The 18,021-nt window shown below is 40.4% G+C and overlaps 2 protein-coding genes and 1 pseudogene across 13 annotated transcripts in view; 2 read left to right on the top strand and 1 right to left on the bottom strand.

The window, feature by feature from the left end:
• nav3 (neuron navigator 3) overlaps window positions 1–18,021 on the bottom strand; it is a 242,139-nt gene that overhangs the window by 120,424 nt on the left and 103,694 nt on the right. The window lies entirely within an intron of this gene.
• Window positions 477–2,061, top strand: LOC110490652 (chymotrypsin B). Its single transcript, XM_021564126.2, has 3 exons — window positions 477–591; window positions 888–1,156; window positions 1,381–2,061. The coding sequence occupies exons 1-3, from the start codon at window positions 540–542 to the stop codon at window positions 1,855–1,857; spliced, it is 798 nt and encodes a 265-aa protein (XP_021419801.1). The 5' UTR covers window positions 477–539; the 3' UTR covers window positions 1,858–2,061.
• Window positions 3,742–4,531, top strand: LOC110490659 (annotated as a pseudogene).

Here is an 18,021-nt window from a genome sequence, read left to right as displayed (position 1 = left end):
ACTACAAGATGAGGGGGAGGAGAGGTTGTCTTTCTTGCACTAACACTCACACTTGTCATTGTCTTACTAGCAGGGACTTTGCTGATAGCTGCTTTATTGAGGACACTGTGCTTACTATGACTGTGAGATGTGGTTGTCTCACCTAGCTATCTTAAGATGAATGCACTAACTGCAAGTCGCTCTGGATAAGAGCGTCTGCTAAAACAAATACTAAAATGTCATCGTAATAGGGTTGAGTGGGAAGGGGGCCTTTCCCTCTGTGATGGTAAGAGGCCGTTTGGAGCACAGTTTCTGAGAGCACTCAAGGTCATGTTTCGATAACTGCTCTAAACCTCCTATTACATGGCTGAGAACAGTCTGATCGCCCAGCGTCGATAAGCAGCTGGATACATCATTCCCCTCCTTGAGGTTAATATTCTACCATGGTTACCCTCAATTTTCAAGTGAGGTGGACACACCTCGGTCTCCCATTGGTTATAGACAGGTGGGGTTTGGGAATAAATAGGGTCCCCGGTCCACTAGACTGTCACATTCTCACAATGGCTTTCCTCTGGTTCGTGTCCTGTCTCGCCTTCATCAGCGCCGCCTACGGTGAGTATTCACACCTTCTCTTTACCTACAGTGTTACCTCCTTGATTTAACCTTTAACCCTTGTTTTAATGCTAAAAGTGTAAAAGTAAGTTGTGGAGTGCCTCAAGGCTCTGGTCTTGGACCACTACTGTTCTCATTATGTGCTACTGCTACATTGCTAGCACTTGGTGATGTTATTTGGAAACACTTCCGTACGTTGGACGCCCATGTTTGAGTATGTTGCATTAAACAGAGCATTTACTGTTGTTATAAAACCTGACGAGCTAAATGTTTGCAAAATATTCTCATGTAACCAGGCTGCGGCATCCCCGCCATCAAGCCCGAGGTGTCTGGCTATGCCCGCATCGTTAATGGTGAGGAGGCTGTGCCCCACTCCTGGCCCTGGCAGGTATCTCTGCAGCAGACCAGCGGCTTCCACTTCTGTGGGGGATCCCTGATCAACGAGAACTGGGTGGTCACCGCCGCTCACTGCAACGTCGCTACCTACCACCGCGTGATCGTTGGAGAGCACAAGAGGGGCAGCGGCAACAATGCTGAGGACATCCAGATCCTGAAGCCCGCTAAGGTACAGCACAGTCACACATCCTCCTCTATAGCTCTGGGTAGAAGTTCCCCTCAGGCGCTGCTCTAGGATCAGCCTATCCCCCGCCAGCTCAGCTGATCCGATCAGTGATCTGTCGGAGCAACGACGTCCTGTAGTCCTACCTGAACTCTCCATTTCATAAAGGTTTCAGTTCTAACTGTCCCTTCTCTCGCCTAACCCACCGCACCCCCTCTCCTCACCCACAGGTGTTCACCCACCCCAAGTGGAACCCCAGTACCATCAACAACGATATCTCCCTGATCAAGCTGTCCACCCCTGCTGTCCTGAACACCAATGTGTCCCCGGTGTGCCTGGCTGAGACCGCCGACGTCTTTGCACCTGGCATGACCTGTGTGACCTCCGGCTGGGGTCTGCTGCGCTACAATGCTATCAACACCCCTAACGAGCTGCAGCAGGCTGCTCTGCCCCTGCTGTCCAACGAGCAGTGCAAGCAGCACTGGGGGAGCAGCATCTCCGATGTCATGATCTGTGCCGGTGGTGCTGGTGCTACCTCCTGCATGGGTGACTCCGGTGGCCCCCTGGTCTGTGAGAAGGACAACGTCTGGACCCTGGTCGGTATTGTGTCCTGGGGCAGCAGCCGTTGCTCCACCACTACTCCCGCTGTGTACGCCCGCGTCACCGAGCTCCGTTCCTGGGTGGACCAGACCCTGGCCGCCAACTAAGAGCCATGCTGCAGCGTCCCTGTCCATCCTGTATATTGCTATGTAATTTTATGCATTGTTATGTCATACTATGTTTTGCTATGTCATTCTATATATTACTATGTAATGTACAACAACTAAACATTAGCTACCAAGACTGAGAGTGCCACCCATTGGTCTGAACTGAACATGACATTCAATAAACATACTTGAACATAAAAAATATTATTGTGCAGTAATTGTATGATTGCTACATTCACAATGTAATATTTTAGTACACGAGAGGAACTTAATGTAAAGTATTACCACAGTCGGGTTACTGCTGACTGAATCTACTGCTAGCGTTAGGGGTCTCGAATGGTTGAGGGACAGCTATTTGGGAACTGTGAGAGGGGATCTTGGAGGGTTCGGGTTCACGTTTTTTGGCCTAGTGGGAGATCTGTCAACGTGCCCTTGAGCAGGGCATTGACCCTGGATGCTTCTGTGTGTCGCTCTGAATGGGAGTCTGTTGGATGATGTGGTTGTTGAGCGGCTTCACTGCAAGTATATTGTATGTTTCGGATTTTCAAATTTAAAAATAAATAAATAAAAAGCTACAGTAGCACGGAATCATTGACAAGACTTAAAACCTAGTGTATAAGGGCTATTTTAAACCGGGTATTTTGGATCCTGGATGCTGATTGGCTGAAACAGCATTCCAGCTGTGTGTATATCATCGATATTCCAAGGGTATGATGCAAACATACTTGTTGCTGTTCTATCTGAAAGTTTCATGACGCTATTCTTGATATGCCACAGCAAATGACAAAAGAAAAGCAATAAGCTTCTATTAACGCATGACCTAACCTTGTATCTAGCCTAGCGTTTGGTTTGCAACAGTCACATACAGCAGACACATAACAACATGTGCCATTTTAACGAGGCTAATCAGGAAGTGTTAATTCCATCTCTCGCTCTACCTTTCTATCCAAAGTAAAGACGCAGACCATGTCTGAATACCCATACCCATATTTGCGTTCTAGTCAGCATTTTGAATGTGTGAAAATACAACGTTTTATAGTATGTGAAAAGTAGAAAGTTGCTTTAAAACACCAGGATGTTATACTCATTTTGAGCGAGATGCATATGTTGTGATGTATCTGCTGTGTGTGACTGTAGAAATCACTGCACACTATTGAGGAAGAGAATCAATGCACAGCCACACACATACCTGCCGACACATGCATTAATACACACATGCACTCTCGGACAAAGGACCAATCCAGAGAGCATAATGCATTATACGTTAACTATCTATCTCACTTAGCTTGTTGGCATCAGTCATGTCATTAGCTTCCGCTAGCTCGTTAACCATCTTCACAGCCAGCTATTGTCCTAGCAAAGTGAGCTAGCTAGACAGCTAAGTTTTGGCATGTGCCTAGCTTTTCCAAATATATGTTGTTAGCTAACATAGCTACCTACAGTAGTCCATGCTTATGTTCCTAATTCTTTTCAATAAATGCAGTAAATGTCAACAAGCACACAATAATCAAAAATGTAAAAATATGATTTAAAAATTGTTTTTGTTATATTAGCATTAAGCTAAGATAAGAGGGCGTTTTGAGCAGAGCCTCGCCCTCCTGGTACTTGACTGAGAACTGTTTGATTGCCCAGCATTGACAAGCAGCTGGACATCCCCCTAGCATTGTAGAACCAGCCTGATTGCTAAGTTTACAATTTTATCAGTCTGGAGTCCCAACTCATCAGACTGGTTCCAGCAGGATGACATCCTTGATGTTAATATTCTACCATGGCTACCCTCGGCTTTTGGGAGGGTTGGACACACCACAGTCTCTGATTGGTTACAGGTGGATGGGGTTTGGAGATAAATAGTATCTCTGTCTTTTAGACTGTCGCGTTATCACAATGGCTTTTCTCTGGTTCGTCTCCTGTCTCGCGTTTGTAAGCGCCGCCTACGTCTGCGGGACCCCCACATTCTTTCCCGTGGCTATGGCCGCGTCATCAATAGTGAGGAGGCTGTGCCCCACTCCTGGCAGCAATCTGGCACCCACTTATGTGGAGTTTCCCTGACAAACGAGTACTAGGTGGTGACTGCTGCTCACTGCGATGTCAAGACCTCCCACCGGCGAGCACGACATGCTCATGAGCAATGAGGCCATCCAGATCCTGAAGCCTGCTAAAGTGTTCACCCACTCCAGGTGGAACCCCAGTACCATCAAAAATGACATCCTCTTGATCAAGCTGGCCACCCCCACCACCCTGAGCGCCAAAGTGTCCCCTGTGTGTCTGGCTTCGTATGAAGACAACTTCGCCCCTGGCATGACCTGTGTGACTTCCGGCTGGTGCATGAGCAGCTACCAGCTTGCCAATTACCCCAACAAAACTGCAGCAGGGTGCTGTGCCCCTCCTGTCTGAGGAGGAGTGCAAGAAGCACTGAGGAAACATGATTCATGAAATGATCTGTGCTGGTGGTAAAGGTGTTTCCTCCTGCATGGTGGCCTCCTGGTCTGTGAGAAGAACAAGGTGTGGAGCCTGGTCGGTATTGTGTTCTGGGGCAGCAGTGGTTGCTCTACCTCTACCCCCTCTGTGTACACCGGAGTCGCCGAGGTTCGCACCTGGGTGGGCATGACCATGATGCTCAACTAAGAGCAATGCCACAGTTTCCCTGTCCAGAAAAATATGTACTGCTACACCATTCTAGGTTTTGTATATCTATGTTTCAGTGGAGGCTGCAGAGGTAAGGATGGATGTGTTTGATGTATTTGATACCATTCCACTGATTCCGCTTCTGCAATTACCACGAGCCCGTCCTCCCCATATTAAACAGTATTTTTACTACTTGATGAATTTAAATGCTGTGCACCCTTTGATAATCAAGAGACCCTTGGGTATGTTGTGGACCACAGGAGGTTGGTGACACCTTAATTGAGGAGAACGGGCTCGTGGTAATGGCTGGAGCGGAACCAGTAGAATGGTATCAAATGCATCAAAGACATGGTTTCCAGGTGTTTGTTGACATTCCATTTTCTCTGTTCCGGCCATTATTATGAGCTGTTCTCCCCTCAACAACCTCCTGTGGTTGTGGTGGACTGTCAGTCAGTCCAGTGTGAAGCAGGTTATTCATGTCTACAGTATAAGGGAAGAAGGTCTCCTGTGCAGTCGTGGCCAAAAGTTTTGAGAATGACACAAATATTAATTTTCACAAAGTCTGCTGCCTCAGTTTGTGTGATGGCAATTTGCATATTCTCCAGAATGTTATGAAGAGTGATCAGATGAATTGCAAAGTCCCTCTTTGCCATGCATATGAACGGAATCCCCCCCCAAAAAAACATTTCCACTGCATTTCAGCCCTGCCACAAAAGGACCAGCTGACATCATGTCAGTGATTCTTTCGTTAACACAGGTGTGAGTGTTGACGAGAACAAGGCTGGAGATCACTCTGTCATGCTGATTTACTTTGAATAACAGACTGGAAGCTTCAAACGGAGGGTGGTGCTTGAAATTATTGTTCTTCCTCTGTCAAACATGGTTACCTGCAAGGAAACACGTGCCGTCATCATTGCTTTGCACAAAAAGGGCTTTACAGGCAAGGATATTGCTGCCAGTAAGATTGCACCTAAATCAACCATTTATCGGATCATCAAGAACTTCAAGGAGAGCGGTTCAATTGTTGTGAAGAAGGCTTCAGGGTGCCCAAGAAAGTCCAGCAAGCACCAGGACCGTCTCCTAAAGTTGATTCAGCTGCGGGATCGGGGCACCACCAGCACAGAGCTTGCTCAGGAATGACAGCAGGCAGGTGTGAGTGCATCTGCACGCACAGTAAGGCAAAGACTTTTGGAGGATGGCCTGGTGTCAAGAAGGGCAGCAAAGAAGCCACTTCTCTCCACAAAAAACATCAGGGACAGACTGATATTCTGGAAAGGTACAGGGATTGGACTGCTGAGGACTGGGGTAAAGTCATTTTCTCTGATGAATCCCCTTTCCGATTGTTTGGGGCATTTGGAAAAAAGCTTGTCCGGAGAAGACAAGGTGAGCGCTACCATCAGTCCTGTGTCATGCCAACAGTAAAGCATCCTGAGACCATTCATGTGTGGGTTTGCTTCTCAGCCAAGGGAGTGGGCTCACTCACAATTTTGCCTAAGAACACAGCCATGAATACAGAATGGTACCAACACATCCTCTGAGATTAACTTCTCCCAACCATTGACGAACAATGCTTTTTCCAGCATGATGGAGCACCTTGCCATAAGGCAAAAGTGATAACTAAGTGGCTCGGGGAACAAAACATCAATATTTTTGGTCCATGGCCAGGAAACTCCCCAGACCTTAATCCAATTGAGAACTTGTGGTCAATCCTCAAGAGGCAGGTGGACAAACCAAAATCCACAAATTCTGACAAACTCCAAGCATTTATTATGCGAGAATGGGCTGCAATCAGTCAGGATGTGGTCCAGAAGTTAATTGACACCATGCCAGGGCGGATTGCAGAGGTCTTGAAAAAGAAGGGTCAACCCTGTAAATATAAACTTTTTGCATCAACTTCATGTAATTGTCAATAAAAGTCTTTGACACTTGTAATTATACTTCAGTATTCCATAGTAACATCTGACAAAAAATATCTAAAGACACTGAAGCAGCAAACTTTGTGGAAATTAATATTAGTGTCATTCTCAAAACCTTTGGCCACGACTGTACTCTGTAAATCACACATGCAATACTGTAGCCTAATTCCCAAAGCTGACCCACTAAGACTCCTAACAACGCCAGAGTGGACTCAGGAAAGCTGACCTCCCTGGCCTTTAACCGTCATCACAAACAAACAAAACACACTAGAGTTACCTGATCTTGCCCGACAGTCAGGACATGTCCTCTGTGTATATCTGTTTGTTAGTTATTTAGTTTTAGGCTAGTGGAAGAGATGAGGGTCAATAAACCCACCCATAAGAGGTGAGTGATACCCAGTCCCAGTGCCAGTTGCCTTGGAATGTAAATGAAGACTAGACTGAACACTTAATGCATGCTGGGTAAATTGGCACACTCAATAATTATCGGAATAAAATAACTGCGGTTTTCAAGGGAAAATTTAGCGCAGTTTTACAGAAGTGACAGAAGGGATATGCAGATTATAAAAAGCATTTAGATTGCATTTCTGAATATTCTTATAAGATATAAATATTCAGGTCATCTTTATGGTTCACAGGTCACTTCCTCCCAGATGGGAGAGAGACAGGAAAAGGAAGGACAGATGGAAGGAAGTTGGGAGAGGGAGGTTTTGGTGCCACTTGTGATGAGAAAGTATTCCATTTTACAGAATAAATAAATAATTTATTAGACATTATTTCTCAGTTGGTTTCATTAGGGCTACTGAAGAGATCTTATCTTCGATTAAAACTGGGCAACACAGAGCCATACCCTTATCAATGCATGGTTGGCCTCCCAATTAACTCCCAACTCACAATGAAAGTGATAACGATCATTTGGTGTAGCGTAGTGCTCCTGTTCAAATTACCCCCAGCTCTAATGAGTTTTAGTCAAACTGACTGTCTAAGTCGTAACTGTGGACGCTCTCTCTCCCTAGTAAATTAACACGGCTTTGATTTGATTTTGAGGAGGTGCCAAGTCATTGTTGGCTACTAATTAACCAAACAAGGCAGACGAAGAAAAGCACCTGGGCGGAGTTCCCACTTCCGTTTTTTAGGGGAAACGGAAGTTAGATTGAAAATTCTGTATCCCTGAGAACCAGAAACATTCGGTTTCTGACAACACCGTTAAGGGTGGCTACTAATTGACCTCTGAGATATCCATTATGCATGGCTCTTCTTCTGCTGTATGCCAATGAGCTAAATAAGTACCATAGAGCTTCAATGAGCTAGGGAAGTACCACAGAGCTTCAATGAGCTAGGGAAGTACCATTGAGCTTCAAGAGCTAGGGAAGTACCATTGAGCATCAATGAGCTAGGGAAGTACCATAGAGCTTCAATGAACTAGGGAAGTACCATTGATCATCAATGAGCTAGGGAAGTACCATAGAGCTTTAATGAGCTAAGGAAGTACCATAGAGCTTCAATGAGCTAGGGAAGTATCATAGAGCATCATCGACCTGGCCAAGGCTTTCGACTCTGTCAATCACCACATTCTTATTTGCAGACTCGACAGCATTGGTTTCCAAATGATTGCCTCGCCTGGTTCTCTTCCGGTCCTCTTGCAGTCTCTATGGGGTTGCCACAGGGTTAAATTCTTGGGCTGACTCTCTTCTCTGTATACATCAATGATGTCGCTCTTGCTGCTGGTGATTCTCTAATCCACCTCTAAGCAGACGACACCATTCTGTATACTTCTGGCCCCTCTTTGGACAATGTGTTAACTAACCTCCAGATGAGCTTCAATGCCATACAACTCTCCTTCTGTGGCCTCCAACTGCTCTTAAATGCAAGTAAAACTAAATGCATGCTATTCAATCGATCACTGCCCGCACCTGCCCGCCCGTCCAGCATCACTACTCTGGACGGCTCTGACTTAGAATACGTGGACAACTACAAATACCTAGGTGTCTGGTTAGACTGTAAACTCTCCTTCCAGACTCACATCAAGCATCTCCAATCCAAAATTAAATCTAGAATCGACTTCCTATTTCACAACAAAGCATCCTTCACTCATGCTGCCAAACATACCCTCGTCAAACTGACCATCCTACCGATCCTCGACTTCGGCGATGTCATCTATAAAATAGCCTCCAACACTCTACTCAACAAATTGGATGCAGTCTATCACAGTGCCATCCGTTTTGTCACCAAAACCCCATATACTACCCACACCTTGTGACCTGTATGCTCTTGTTGGTTGGCCCTCGCTTCATACTCGTCGCCAAACCCACTGGCTACAGGTTATCTACAAGTCTCTGTTAGGTAAAGCCCCGCCTTATCTCAGCTCACTGGTCACCATAGCAGCACCCACTCGTAGCACGCGCTCCAGCAGGTATATCTCACTGGTCACCCCCAAAGCCAATTCCTCCTTTGGTCGCCTTTCCTTCCAGTTCCCTGCTGCCAATGACTGGAACAAACTGCAAAAATCACTGAAGTTGGAGACCCATATCTCCCTCACTAGCTTTAAGCACCAGCTGTCAGAGCAGCTCACAGATCACTGCACCTGTACATAGCCCATCTGTAAACAGCCTATCTATCTACCTCATCGCCATACTGTATTTATTTATTTATCTTCCTCCTTTGCACCCCAGTATCTCTACTTGCACATTCATCTTCTGCACATTTACCATTCCAGTGTTTAAATGCCATATTGTAATTGCCATATTGTAATTACTTTGCCACAATGGCCTATTTATTGCCTTAACTCCCTTATCTTACCTCATTTGCACTCACTGTATATATACTTTTTTCCCCTACTGTATCATTGACTATGTTTGTTTATTCCATGTGTAACTGGTTGTTACACATGGAATATTGTTGTATGTGTCTAACTGCTATGCTTTATCTTGGCCAGGTCACAGTTGTAAATGAGAACTTGTTCTCAACTAGCCTACCTGGTTAAATAAAGGTGTTCTCAACTAGCCTACCTGGTTAAATAAAGGTGTTCTCAACTAGCCTACCTGGTTAAATAAAGGTGTTCTCTACTAGCCTACCTGGTTAAATAAAGGTGTTCTCTACTAGCCTACCTGGTTAAATAAAGGTGTTCTCTACTAGCCTACCTGGTTAAATAAAGGTGTTCTCTACTAGCCTACCTGGTTAAATAAAGGTGTTCTCTACTAGCCTACCTGGTTAAATAAAGGTGTTCTCTACTAGCCTACCTGGTTAAAAAGTTAAATAAAAAAAATGAAACATCAAAGCGCTAGGGAAGTACCATAGTGCTTCAAAAACACACACAGGGCAATTTCCCATTATATCTACCTGTTCATATTATTGTGTTAATGGAAGGTGTATGTATGGCATCTGACAGAGACGTAATAAAAACCCCGTAACCAACGATGCTCCCCACTCCCTCCGCTATCCTCTCTCCTCCCAGAATCCTTTGTGTGAGGGGTAAAGTAAATGGTTCACGTAGGGAAGATAGCCGCGGTGCCATGATTAATAGAAGCCATCATTCCCAGAGGATGAAGCCGCAACGTGGGCGCAACAACTCTGCTCAAACCTTTTTCATCTTTTATCATGAACGTGCCTTGGATCTTTTCCCATTTTCTCCCCGAGTTTCATATTTCAGATGGCCCTATTGTGAATAGGCATTAGTGTCAGGTTAACGGATGGGGTTTAATTTAAGTTAGAGAGGGTCACAGGGCTAGATCACTAGCTACTGGTCTGTGGAACTGGTAGAAAGAGCTAGCGCTACACTAGCCTACAGTGCATTGAAATTGTACAGCAGCATGTGTTTCACTTAATTAAACTGACAGGGGACTGCACAGCACATGTTTCAGTGTGGCCCAATGCATCCCCTATAAAGTCTGCTGGAACATAAAAACCACAATATATTCCTACCCTCTAGCGATTATCCAAACCACGACCTTTAAGATATTTCCATGTGGAGAAAACATATGAGGTAAAGATACGCTGTACAATATGTCAGGTCACATTGATTAGGACATACATCACCGAGCGCAATCTAATGAACTGCGACAACGGCCTTGCGCATAGCATATGAGACCTATATTGGAGAGGCATCGCTGTCCTATTAGATATGAGCTGTGGTTATCTATTCACTTTGCCTCAACAGTGTCATAATTCTGAGGTCAACCAATAGCTAATCCCTCCATGATCCACAACGGCAGATTCCTCTGTTGACAGTAGGTATGAGGGTGTCCTCCGACAGTGACACACCCACACACCCACACATGCATACACACATATACACACACACACACGCGCACGCACCCACACACGCCCTTTTAAACGAGGCTAAATCAGGGAGTGGGAATATTATCTCTCGCTCTACCTCTCAAAGTAAAGACACACAGGGGGCTGCCTAAGCGCCTTTACACAATCCCTTACCACATTCATAACTTCAGTTCTATCAATTGCTGTATACAGCTCATCTAAAGGTCAAAGGATAATCTAGACGGAACTGTCAATATAGTGATGAACTGATGCCGGTGTGAAAAGACAGCAATGCTCATAGCATTACATATAGAAACATTGAAACACGACCGCTCAGAAACCTCAGAGTAGATTCACTTACAGACTATAGAGTAGATTCACTAACAGACTATAGAGTAGATTCACTAACAGACTATAGAGTAGATTCACTAACAGACTATAGAGTAGATTCACTAACAGACTATAGAGTAGATTCACTTACAGACTATAGAGTAGATTCACTAACATACTATAGAGTAGATTCACTAACAGACTATAGAGTAGATTCACTAACAGACTATAGAGTAGATTCACTAACAGACAATAGAGTAGATTCACTAACAGACTATAGAGTAGATTCATTTACAGACTATAGAGTAGATTCACTTACAGACTATAGAGTAGATTCACTTACAGACTATAGAGTAGATTCACTTACAGACTATAGAGTAGATTCACTAACAGACTATAGAGTAGATTCATTTACAGACTATAGAGTAGATTCACTTACAGACTATAGAGTAGATTCACTTACAGACTATAGAGTAGATTCATTTACAGACTATAGAGTAGATTCACTTACAGACTATAGAGTAGATTCACTTACAGACTATAGAGTAGATTCACTTAAAGACTATAGAGTAGATTCACTTACAGACTATAGAGTAGATTCATTTACATACTATAGAGTAGATTCACTTACAGACTATAGAGTAGATTCATTTACAGACTATAGAGTAGATTCACTTACAGACTATAGAGTAGATTCACTTACAGACTATAGAGTAGATTCACTTAAAGACTATAGAGTAGATTCCCTTACAGACTATAGAGTAGATTCACTTACAGACTATAGAGTAGATTCACTTACAGACTATAGAGTAGATTCACTTACAGACTATAGAGTAGATTCACTTACAGACTATAGAGTAGATTCACTTAAAGACTATAGAGTAGATTCCCTTACAGACTATAGAGTAGATTCATTTACAGACTATAGAGTAGATTAATTTACAGACTATAGAGTAGATTCACTTACAGACTATAGAGTAGATTCATTTACAGACTATAGAGTAGATTCAATTACAGACTATAGAGTAGATTCCCTTACAGACTATAGAGTAGATTCACTTACAGACTATAGAGTAGATTCCCTTACAGACTATAGAGTAGATTCACTTACAGACTATAGAGTAGATTCACTTACAGACTATAGAGTAGATTCCCTTACAGACTATAGAGTAGATTCACTTACAGACTATAGAGTAGATTCACTTACAGACTATAGAGTAGATTCACTTACAGACTATAGAGTAGCTTCACTTACAGACTATAGAGTAGATTCACTTACAGACTATAGAGTAGATTCACTTACAGACTATAGAGTAGATTCCCTTACAGACTATAGAGTAAATTCATTTACAGACTATAGAGTAGATTAATTTACAGACTATAGAGTAGATTCACTTACAGACTATAGAGTAGATTCATTTACAGACTATAGAGTAGATTCACTTACAGACTATAGAGTAGATTCCCTTACAGACTATAGAGTAGATTCACTTACAGACTATAGAGTAGATTCCCTTACAGACTATAGAGTAGATTCACTTACAGACTATAGAGTAGATTCACTTACAGACTATAGAGTAGATTCACTTAGACTATAGAGTAGATTCACTTAAAGACTATAGAGTAGATTCACTTAGACTATAGAGTAGATTCACTTACAGACTATAGAGTAGATTCACTTACAGACTATAGAGTAGATTCCCTTACAGACTATAGAGTAGATTCACTTACAGACTATAGAGTAGATTCACTTACAGACTATAGAGTAGATTCACTTAAAGACTATAGAGTAGATTCACTTAGACTATAGAGTAGATTCACTTACAGACTATAGAGTAGATTCACTTACAGACTATAGAGTAGATTCCCTTACAGACTATAGAGTAGATTCACTTACAGACTATAGAGTAGATTCCCTTACAGACTATAGAGTAGATTCACTTAGACTATAGAGTAGATTCACTTAAAGACTATAGAGTAGATTCACTTAGACTATAGAGTAGATTCACTTACAGACTATAGAGTAGATTCACTTACAGACTATAGAGTAGATTCCCTTACAGACTATAGAGTAGATTCACTTACAGACTATAGAGTAGATTCACTTAGACTATAGAGTAGATTCACTTAAAGACTATAGAGTAGATTCACTTAGACTATAGAGTAGATTCACTTACAGACTATAGAGTAGATTCACTTACAGACTATAGAGTAGATTCCCTTACAGACTATAGAGTAGATTCACTTACAGACTATAGAGTAGATTCACTTACAGACTATAGAGTAGATTCACTTAAAGACTATAGAGTAGATTCACTTACAGACTATAGAGTAGATTCACTTAGACTATAGAGTAGATTCACTTAAAGACTATAGAGTAGATTCACTTAGACTATAGAGTAGATTCACTTACAGACTATAGAGTAGATTCACTTACAGACTATAGAGTAGATTCCCTTACAGACTATAGAGTAGATTAATTTACAGACTATAGAGTAGATTCACTTACAGACTATAGAGTAGATTCCCTTACAGACTATAGAGTAGATTCACTTACAGACTATAGAGTAGATTCACTTACAGACTATAGAGTAGATTCACTTACAGACTATAGAGTAGCTTCACTTACAGACTATAGAGTAGATTCACTTACAGACTATAGAGTAGATTCACTTACAGACTATAGAGTAGATTCCCTTACAGACTATAGAGTAAATTCATTTACAGACTATAGAGTAGATTAATTTACAGACTATAGAGTAGATTCACTTACAGACTATAGAGTAGATTCATTTACAGACTATAGAGTAGATTCACTTACAGACTATAGAGTAGATTCCCTTACAGACTATAGAGTAGATTCACTTACAGACTATAGAGTAGATTCCCTTACAGACTATAGAGTAGATTCACTTACAGACTATAGAGTAGATTCACTTACAGACTATAGAGTAGATTCACTTAGACTATAGAGTAGATTCACTTAAAGACTATAGAGTAGATTCACTTAGACTATAGAGTAGATTCACTTACAGACTATAGAGTAGATTCACTTACAGACTATAGAGTAGATTCCCTTACAGACTATAGAGTAGATTCACTTACAGACTATAGAGTAGATTCCCTTACAGACTATAGAGTAGATTCACTTACAGACTATAGAGTAGATTCACTTACAGACTATAGAGTAGATTCCCTTACAGACTATAGAGTAGATTCACTTACAGACTATAGAGTAGATTCACTTACAGACTATAGAGTAGATTCCCTTACAGACTATAGAGTAGATTCACTTACAGACTATAGAGTAGATTCACTTACAGACTATAGAGTAGATTCACTTACAGACTATAGAGTAGATTCCCTTACAGACTATAGAGTAGATTCATTTACAGACTATAGAGTAGATTAATTTACAGACTATAGAGTAGATTCACTTACAGACTATAGAGTAGATTCATTTACAGACTATAGAGTAGATTCACTTACAGACTATAGAGTAGATTCCCTTACAGACTATAGAGTAGATTCACTTACAGACTATAGAGTAAATTCATTTACAGACTATAGAGTAGATTAATTTACAGACTATAGAGTAGATTCCCTTACAGACTATAGAGTAGATTCACTTACAGACTATAGAGTAGATTCACTTACAGACTATAGAGTAGATTCACTTAAAGACTATAGAGTAGATTCACTTACAGACTATAGAGTAGATTCACTTAGACTATAGAGTAGATTCACTTAAAGACTATAGAGTAGATTCACTTAGACTATAGAGTAGATTCACTTACAGACTATAGAGTAGATTCACTTACAGACTATAGAGTAGATTCCCTTACAGACTATAGAGTAGATTAATTTACAGACTATAGAGTAGATTAATTTACAGACTATAGAGTAGATTCACTTACAGACTATAGAGTAGATTCATTTACAGACTATAGAGTAGATTCACTTACAGACTATAGAGTAGATTCACTTACAGACTATAGAGTAGATTCACTTAAAGACTATAGAGTAGATTCACTTACAGACTATAGAGTAGATTCATTTACAGACTATAGAGTAGATTCACTTACAGACTATAGAGTAGATTCATTTACAGACTATAGAGTAGATTCACTTACAGACTATAGAGTAGATTCACTTACAGACTATAGAGTAGATTCACTTAAAGACTATAGAGTAGATTCCCTTACAGACTATAGAGTAGATTCACTTACAGACTATAGAGTAGATTCACTTACAGACTATAGAGTAGATTCACTTACAGACTATAGAGTAGATTCACTTACAGACTATAGAGTAGATTCACTTAAAGACTATAGAGTAGATTCACTTAGACTATAGAGTAGATTCACTTACAGACTATAGAGTAGATTCCCTTACAGACTATAGAGTAGATTAATTTACAGACTATAGAGTAGATTAATTTACAGACTATAGAGTAGATTCACTTACAGACTATAGAGTAGATTCATTTACAGACTATAGAGTAGATTCACTTACAGACTATAGAGTAGATTCCCTTACAGACTATAGAGTAGATTCACTTACAGACTATAGAGTAGATTCCCTTACAGACTATAGAGTAGATTCACTTACAGACTATAGAGTAGATTCACTTACAGACTATAGAGTAGATTCCCTTACAGACTATAGAGTAGATTCACTTACAGACTATAGAGTAGATTCACTTACAGACTATAGAGTAGATTCCCTTACAGACTATAGAGTAGATTCACTTACAGACTATAGAGTAGATTCACTTACAGACTATAGAGTAGATTCACTTACAGACTATAGAGTAGATTCCCTTACAGACTATAGAGTAGATTCATTTACAGACTATAGAGTAGATTAATTTACAGACTATAGAGTAGATTCACTTACAGACTATAGAGTAGATTCATTTACAGACTATAGAGTAGATTCACTTACAGACTATAGAGTAGATTCCCTTACAGACTATAGAGTAGATTCACTTACAGACTATAGAGTAAATTCATTTACAGACTATAGAGTAGATTAATTTACAGACTATAGAGTAGATTCACTTACAGACTATAGAGTAGATTCATTTACAGACTATAGAGTAGATTCACTTACAGACTATAGAGTAGATTCCCTTACAGACTATAGAGTAGATTCACTTACAGACTATAGAGTAGATTCCCTTACAGACTATAGAGTAGATTCACTTACAGACTATAGAGTAGATTCACTTACAGACTATAGAGTAGATTCACTTAAAGACTATAGAGTAGATTCACTTAGACTATAGAGTAGATTCACTTACAGACTATAGAGTAGATTAATTTACAGACTATAGAGTAGATTCCCTTACAGACTATAGAGTAGATTAATTTACAGACTATAGAGTAGATTAATTTACAGACTATAGAGTAGATTCACTTACAGACTATAGAGTAGATTCATTTACAGACTATAGAGTAGATTCACTTACAGACTATAGAGTAGATTCCCTTACAGACTATAGAGTAGATTCACTTACAGACTATAGAGTAGATTCCCTTACAGACTATAGAGTAGATTCACTTACAGACTATAGAGTAGATTCACTTACAGACTATAGAGTAGATTCCCTTACAGACTATAGAGTAGATTCACTTACAGACTATAGAGTAGATTCACTTACAGACTATAGAGTAGATTCCCTTACAGACTATAGAGTAGATTCACTTACAGACTATAGAGTAGATTCACTTACAGACTATAGAGTAGATTCACTTACAGACTATAGAGTAGATACCCTTACAGACTATAGAGTAGATTCATTTACAGACTATAGAGTAGATTAATTTACAGACTATAGAGTAGATTCACTTACAGACTATAGAGTAGATTCATTTACAGACTATAGAGTATATTCACTTACAGACTATAGAGTAGATTCCCTTACAGACTATAGAGTAGATTCACTTACAGACTATAGAGTAAATTCATTTACAGACTATAGAGTAGATTAATTTACAGACTATAGAGTAGATTCACTTACAGACTATAGAGTAGATTCATTTACAGACTATAGAGTAGATTCACTTACAGACTATAGAGTAGATTCCCTTACAGACTATAGAGTAGATTCACTTACAGACTATAGAGTAGATTCCCTTACAGACTATAGAGTAGATTCACTTACAGACTATAGAGTAGATTCACTTACAGACTATAGAGTAGATTCCCTTACAGACTATAGAGTAGATTCACTTACAGACTATAGAGTAGATTCACTTACAGACTATAGAGTAGATTCACTTACAGACTATAGAGTAGATTCACTTAAAGACTATAGAGTAGACTCACTTACAGACTATAGAGTAGATTCACTTAGACTATAGAGTAGATTCACTTAAAGACTATAGAGTAGATTCACTTAGACTATAGAGTAGATTCACTTACAGACTATAGAGTAGATTCACTTACAGACTATAGAGTAGATTCCCTTACAGACTATAGAGTAGATTCACTTACAGACTATAGAGTAGATTCACTTACAGACTATAGAGTAGATTCACTTAGACTATAGAGTAGATTCACTTAAAGACTATAGAGTAGATTCACTTAGACTATAGAGTAGATTCACTTACAGACTATAGAGTAGATTCACTTACAGACTATAGAGTAGATTCCCTTACAGACTATAGAGTAGATTCATTTACAGACTATAGAGTAGATTAATTTACAGACTATAGAGTAGATTCACTTACAGACTATAGAGTAGATTCATTTACAGACTATAGAGTAGATTCACTTACAGACTATAGAGTAGATTCACTTACAGACTATAGAGTAGATTCACTTAAAGACTATAGAGTAGATTCACTTACAGACTATAGAGTAGATTCATTTACAGACTATAGAGTAGATTCACTTACAGACTATAGAGTAGATTCATTTACAGACTACAGAGTAGATTCACTTACAGACTATAGAGTAGATTCACTTACAGACTATAGAGTAGATTCACTTAAAGACTATAGAGTAGATTCCCTTACAGACTATAGAG

This window comes from Oncorhynchus mykiss, chromosome 15 (genome assembly GCF_013265735.2).
Source record: "Oncorhynchus mykiss isolate Arlee chromosome 15, USDA_OmykA_1.1, whole genome shotgun sequence".
NCBI classification, from domain to species: Eukaryota; Metazoa; Chordata; class Actinopteri; order Salmoniformes; family Salmonidae; genus Oncorhynchus; species Oncorhynchus mykiss.
The sequence above is the reverse complement of the archived record's forward strand: the minus strand, read 5'-3'. Positions and strand labels throughout refer to the sequence as shown.

What these genes read in the sequence shown, in the direction of transcription:
- LOC110490652 (XM_021564126.2), top strand. Translation starts at nt 540, where the DNA reads ATGGCTTTCCTCTGGTTCGTGTCCTGTCTCGCCTTCATCAGCGCCGCC. An exon ending in CTTCATCAGCGCCGCCTACG is followed by an intron (nt 592 to 887) that starts GTGAGTATTCAC and finishes TCATGTAACCAG; the next exon opens with GCTGCGGCATCCCCGCCATC. An exon ending in AGATCCTGAAGCCCGCTAAG is followed by an intron (nt 1,157 to 1,380) that starts GTACAGCACAGT and finishes CCTCACCCACAG; the next exon opens with GTGTTCACCCACCCCAAGTG.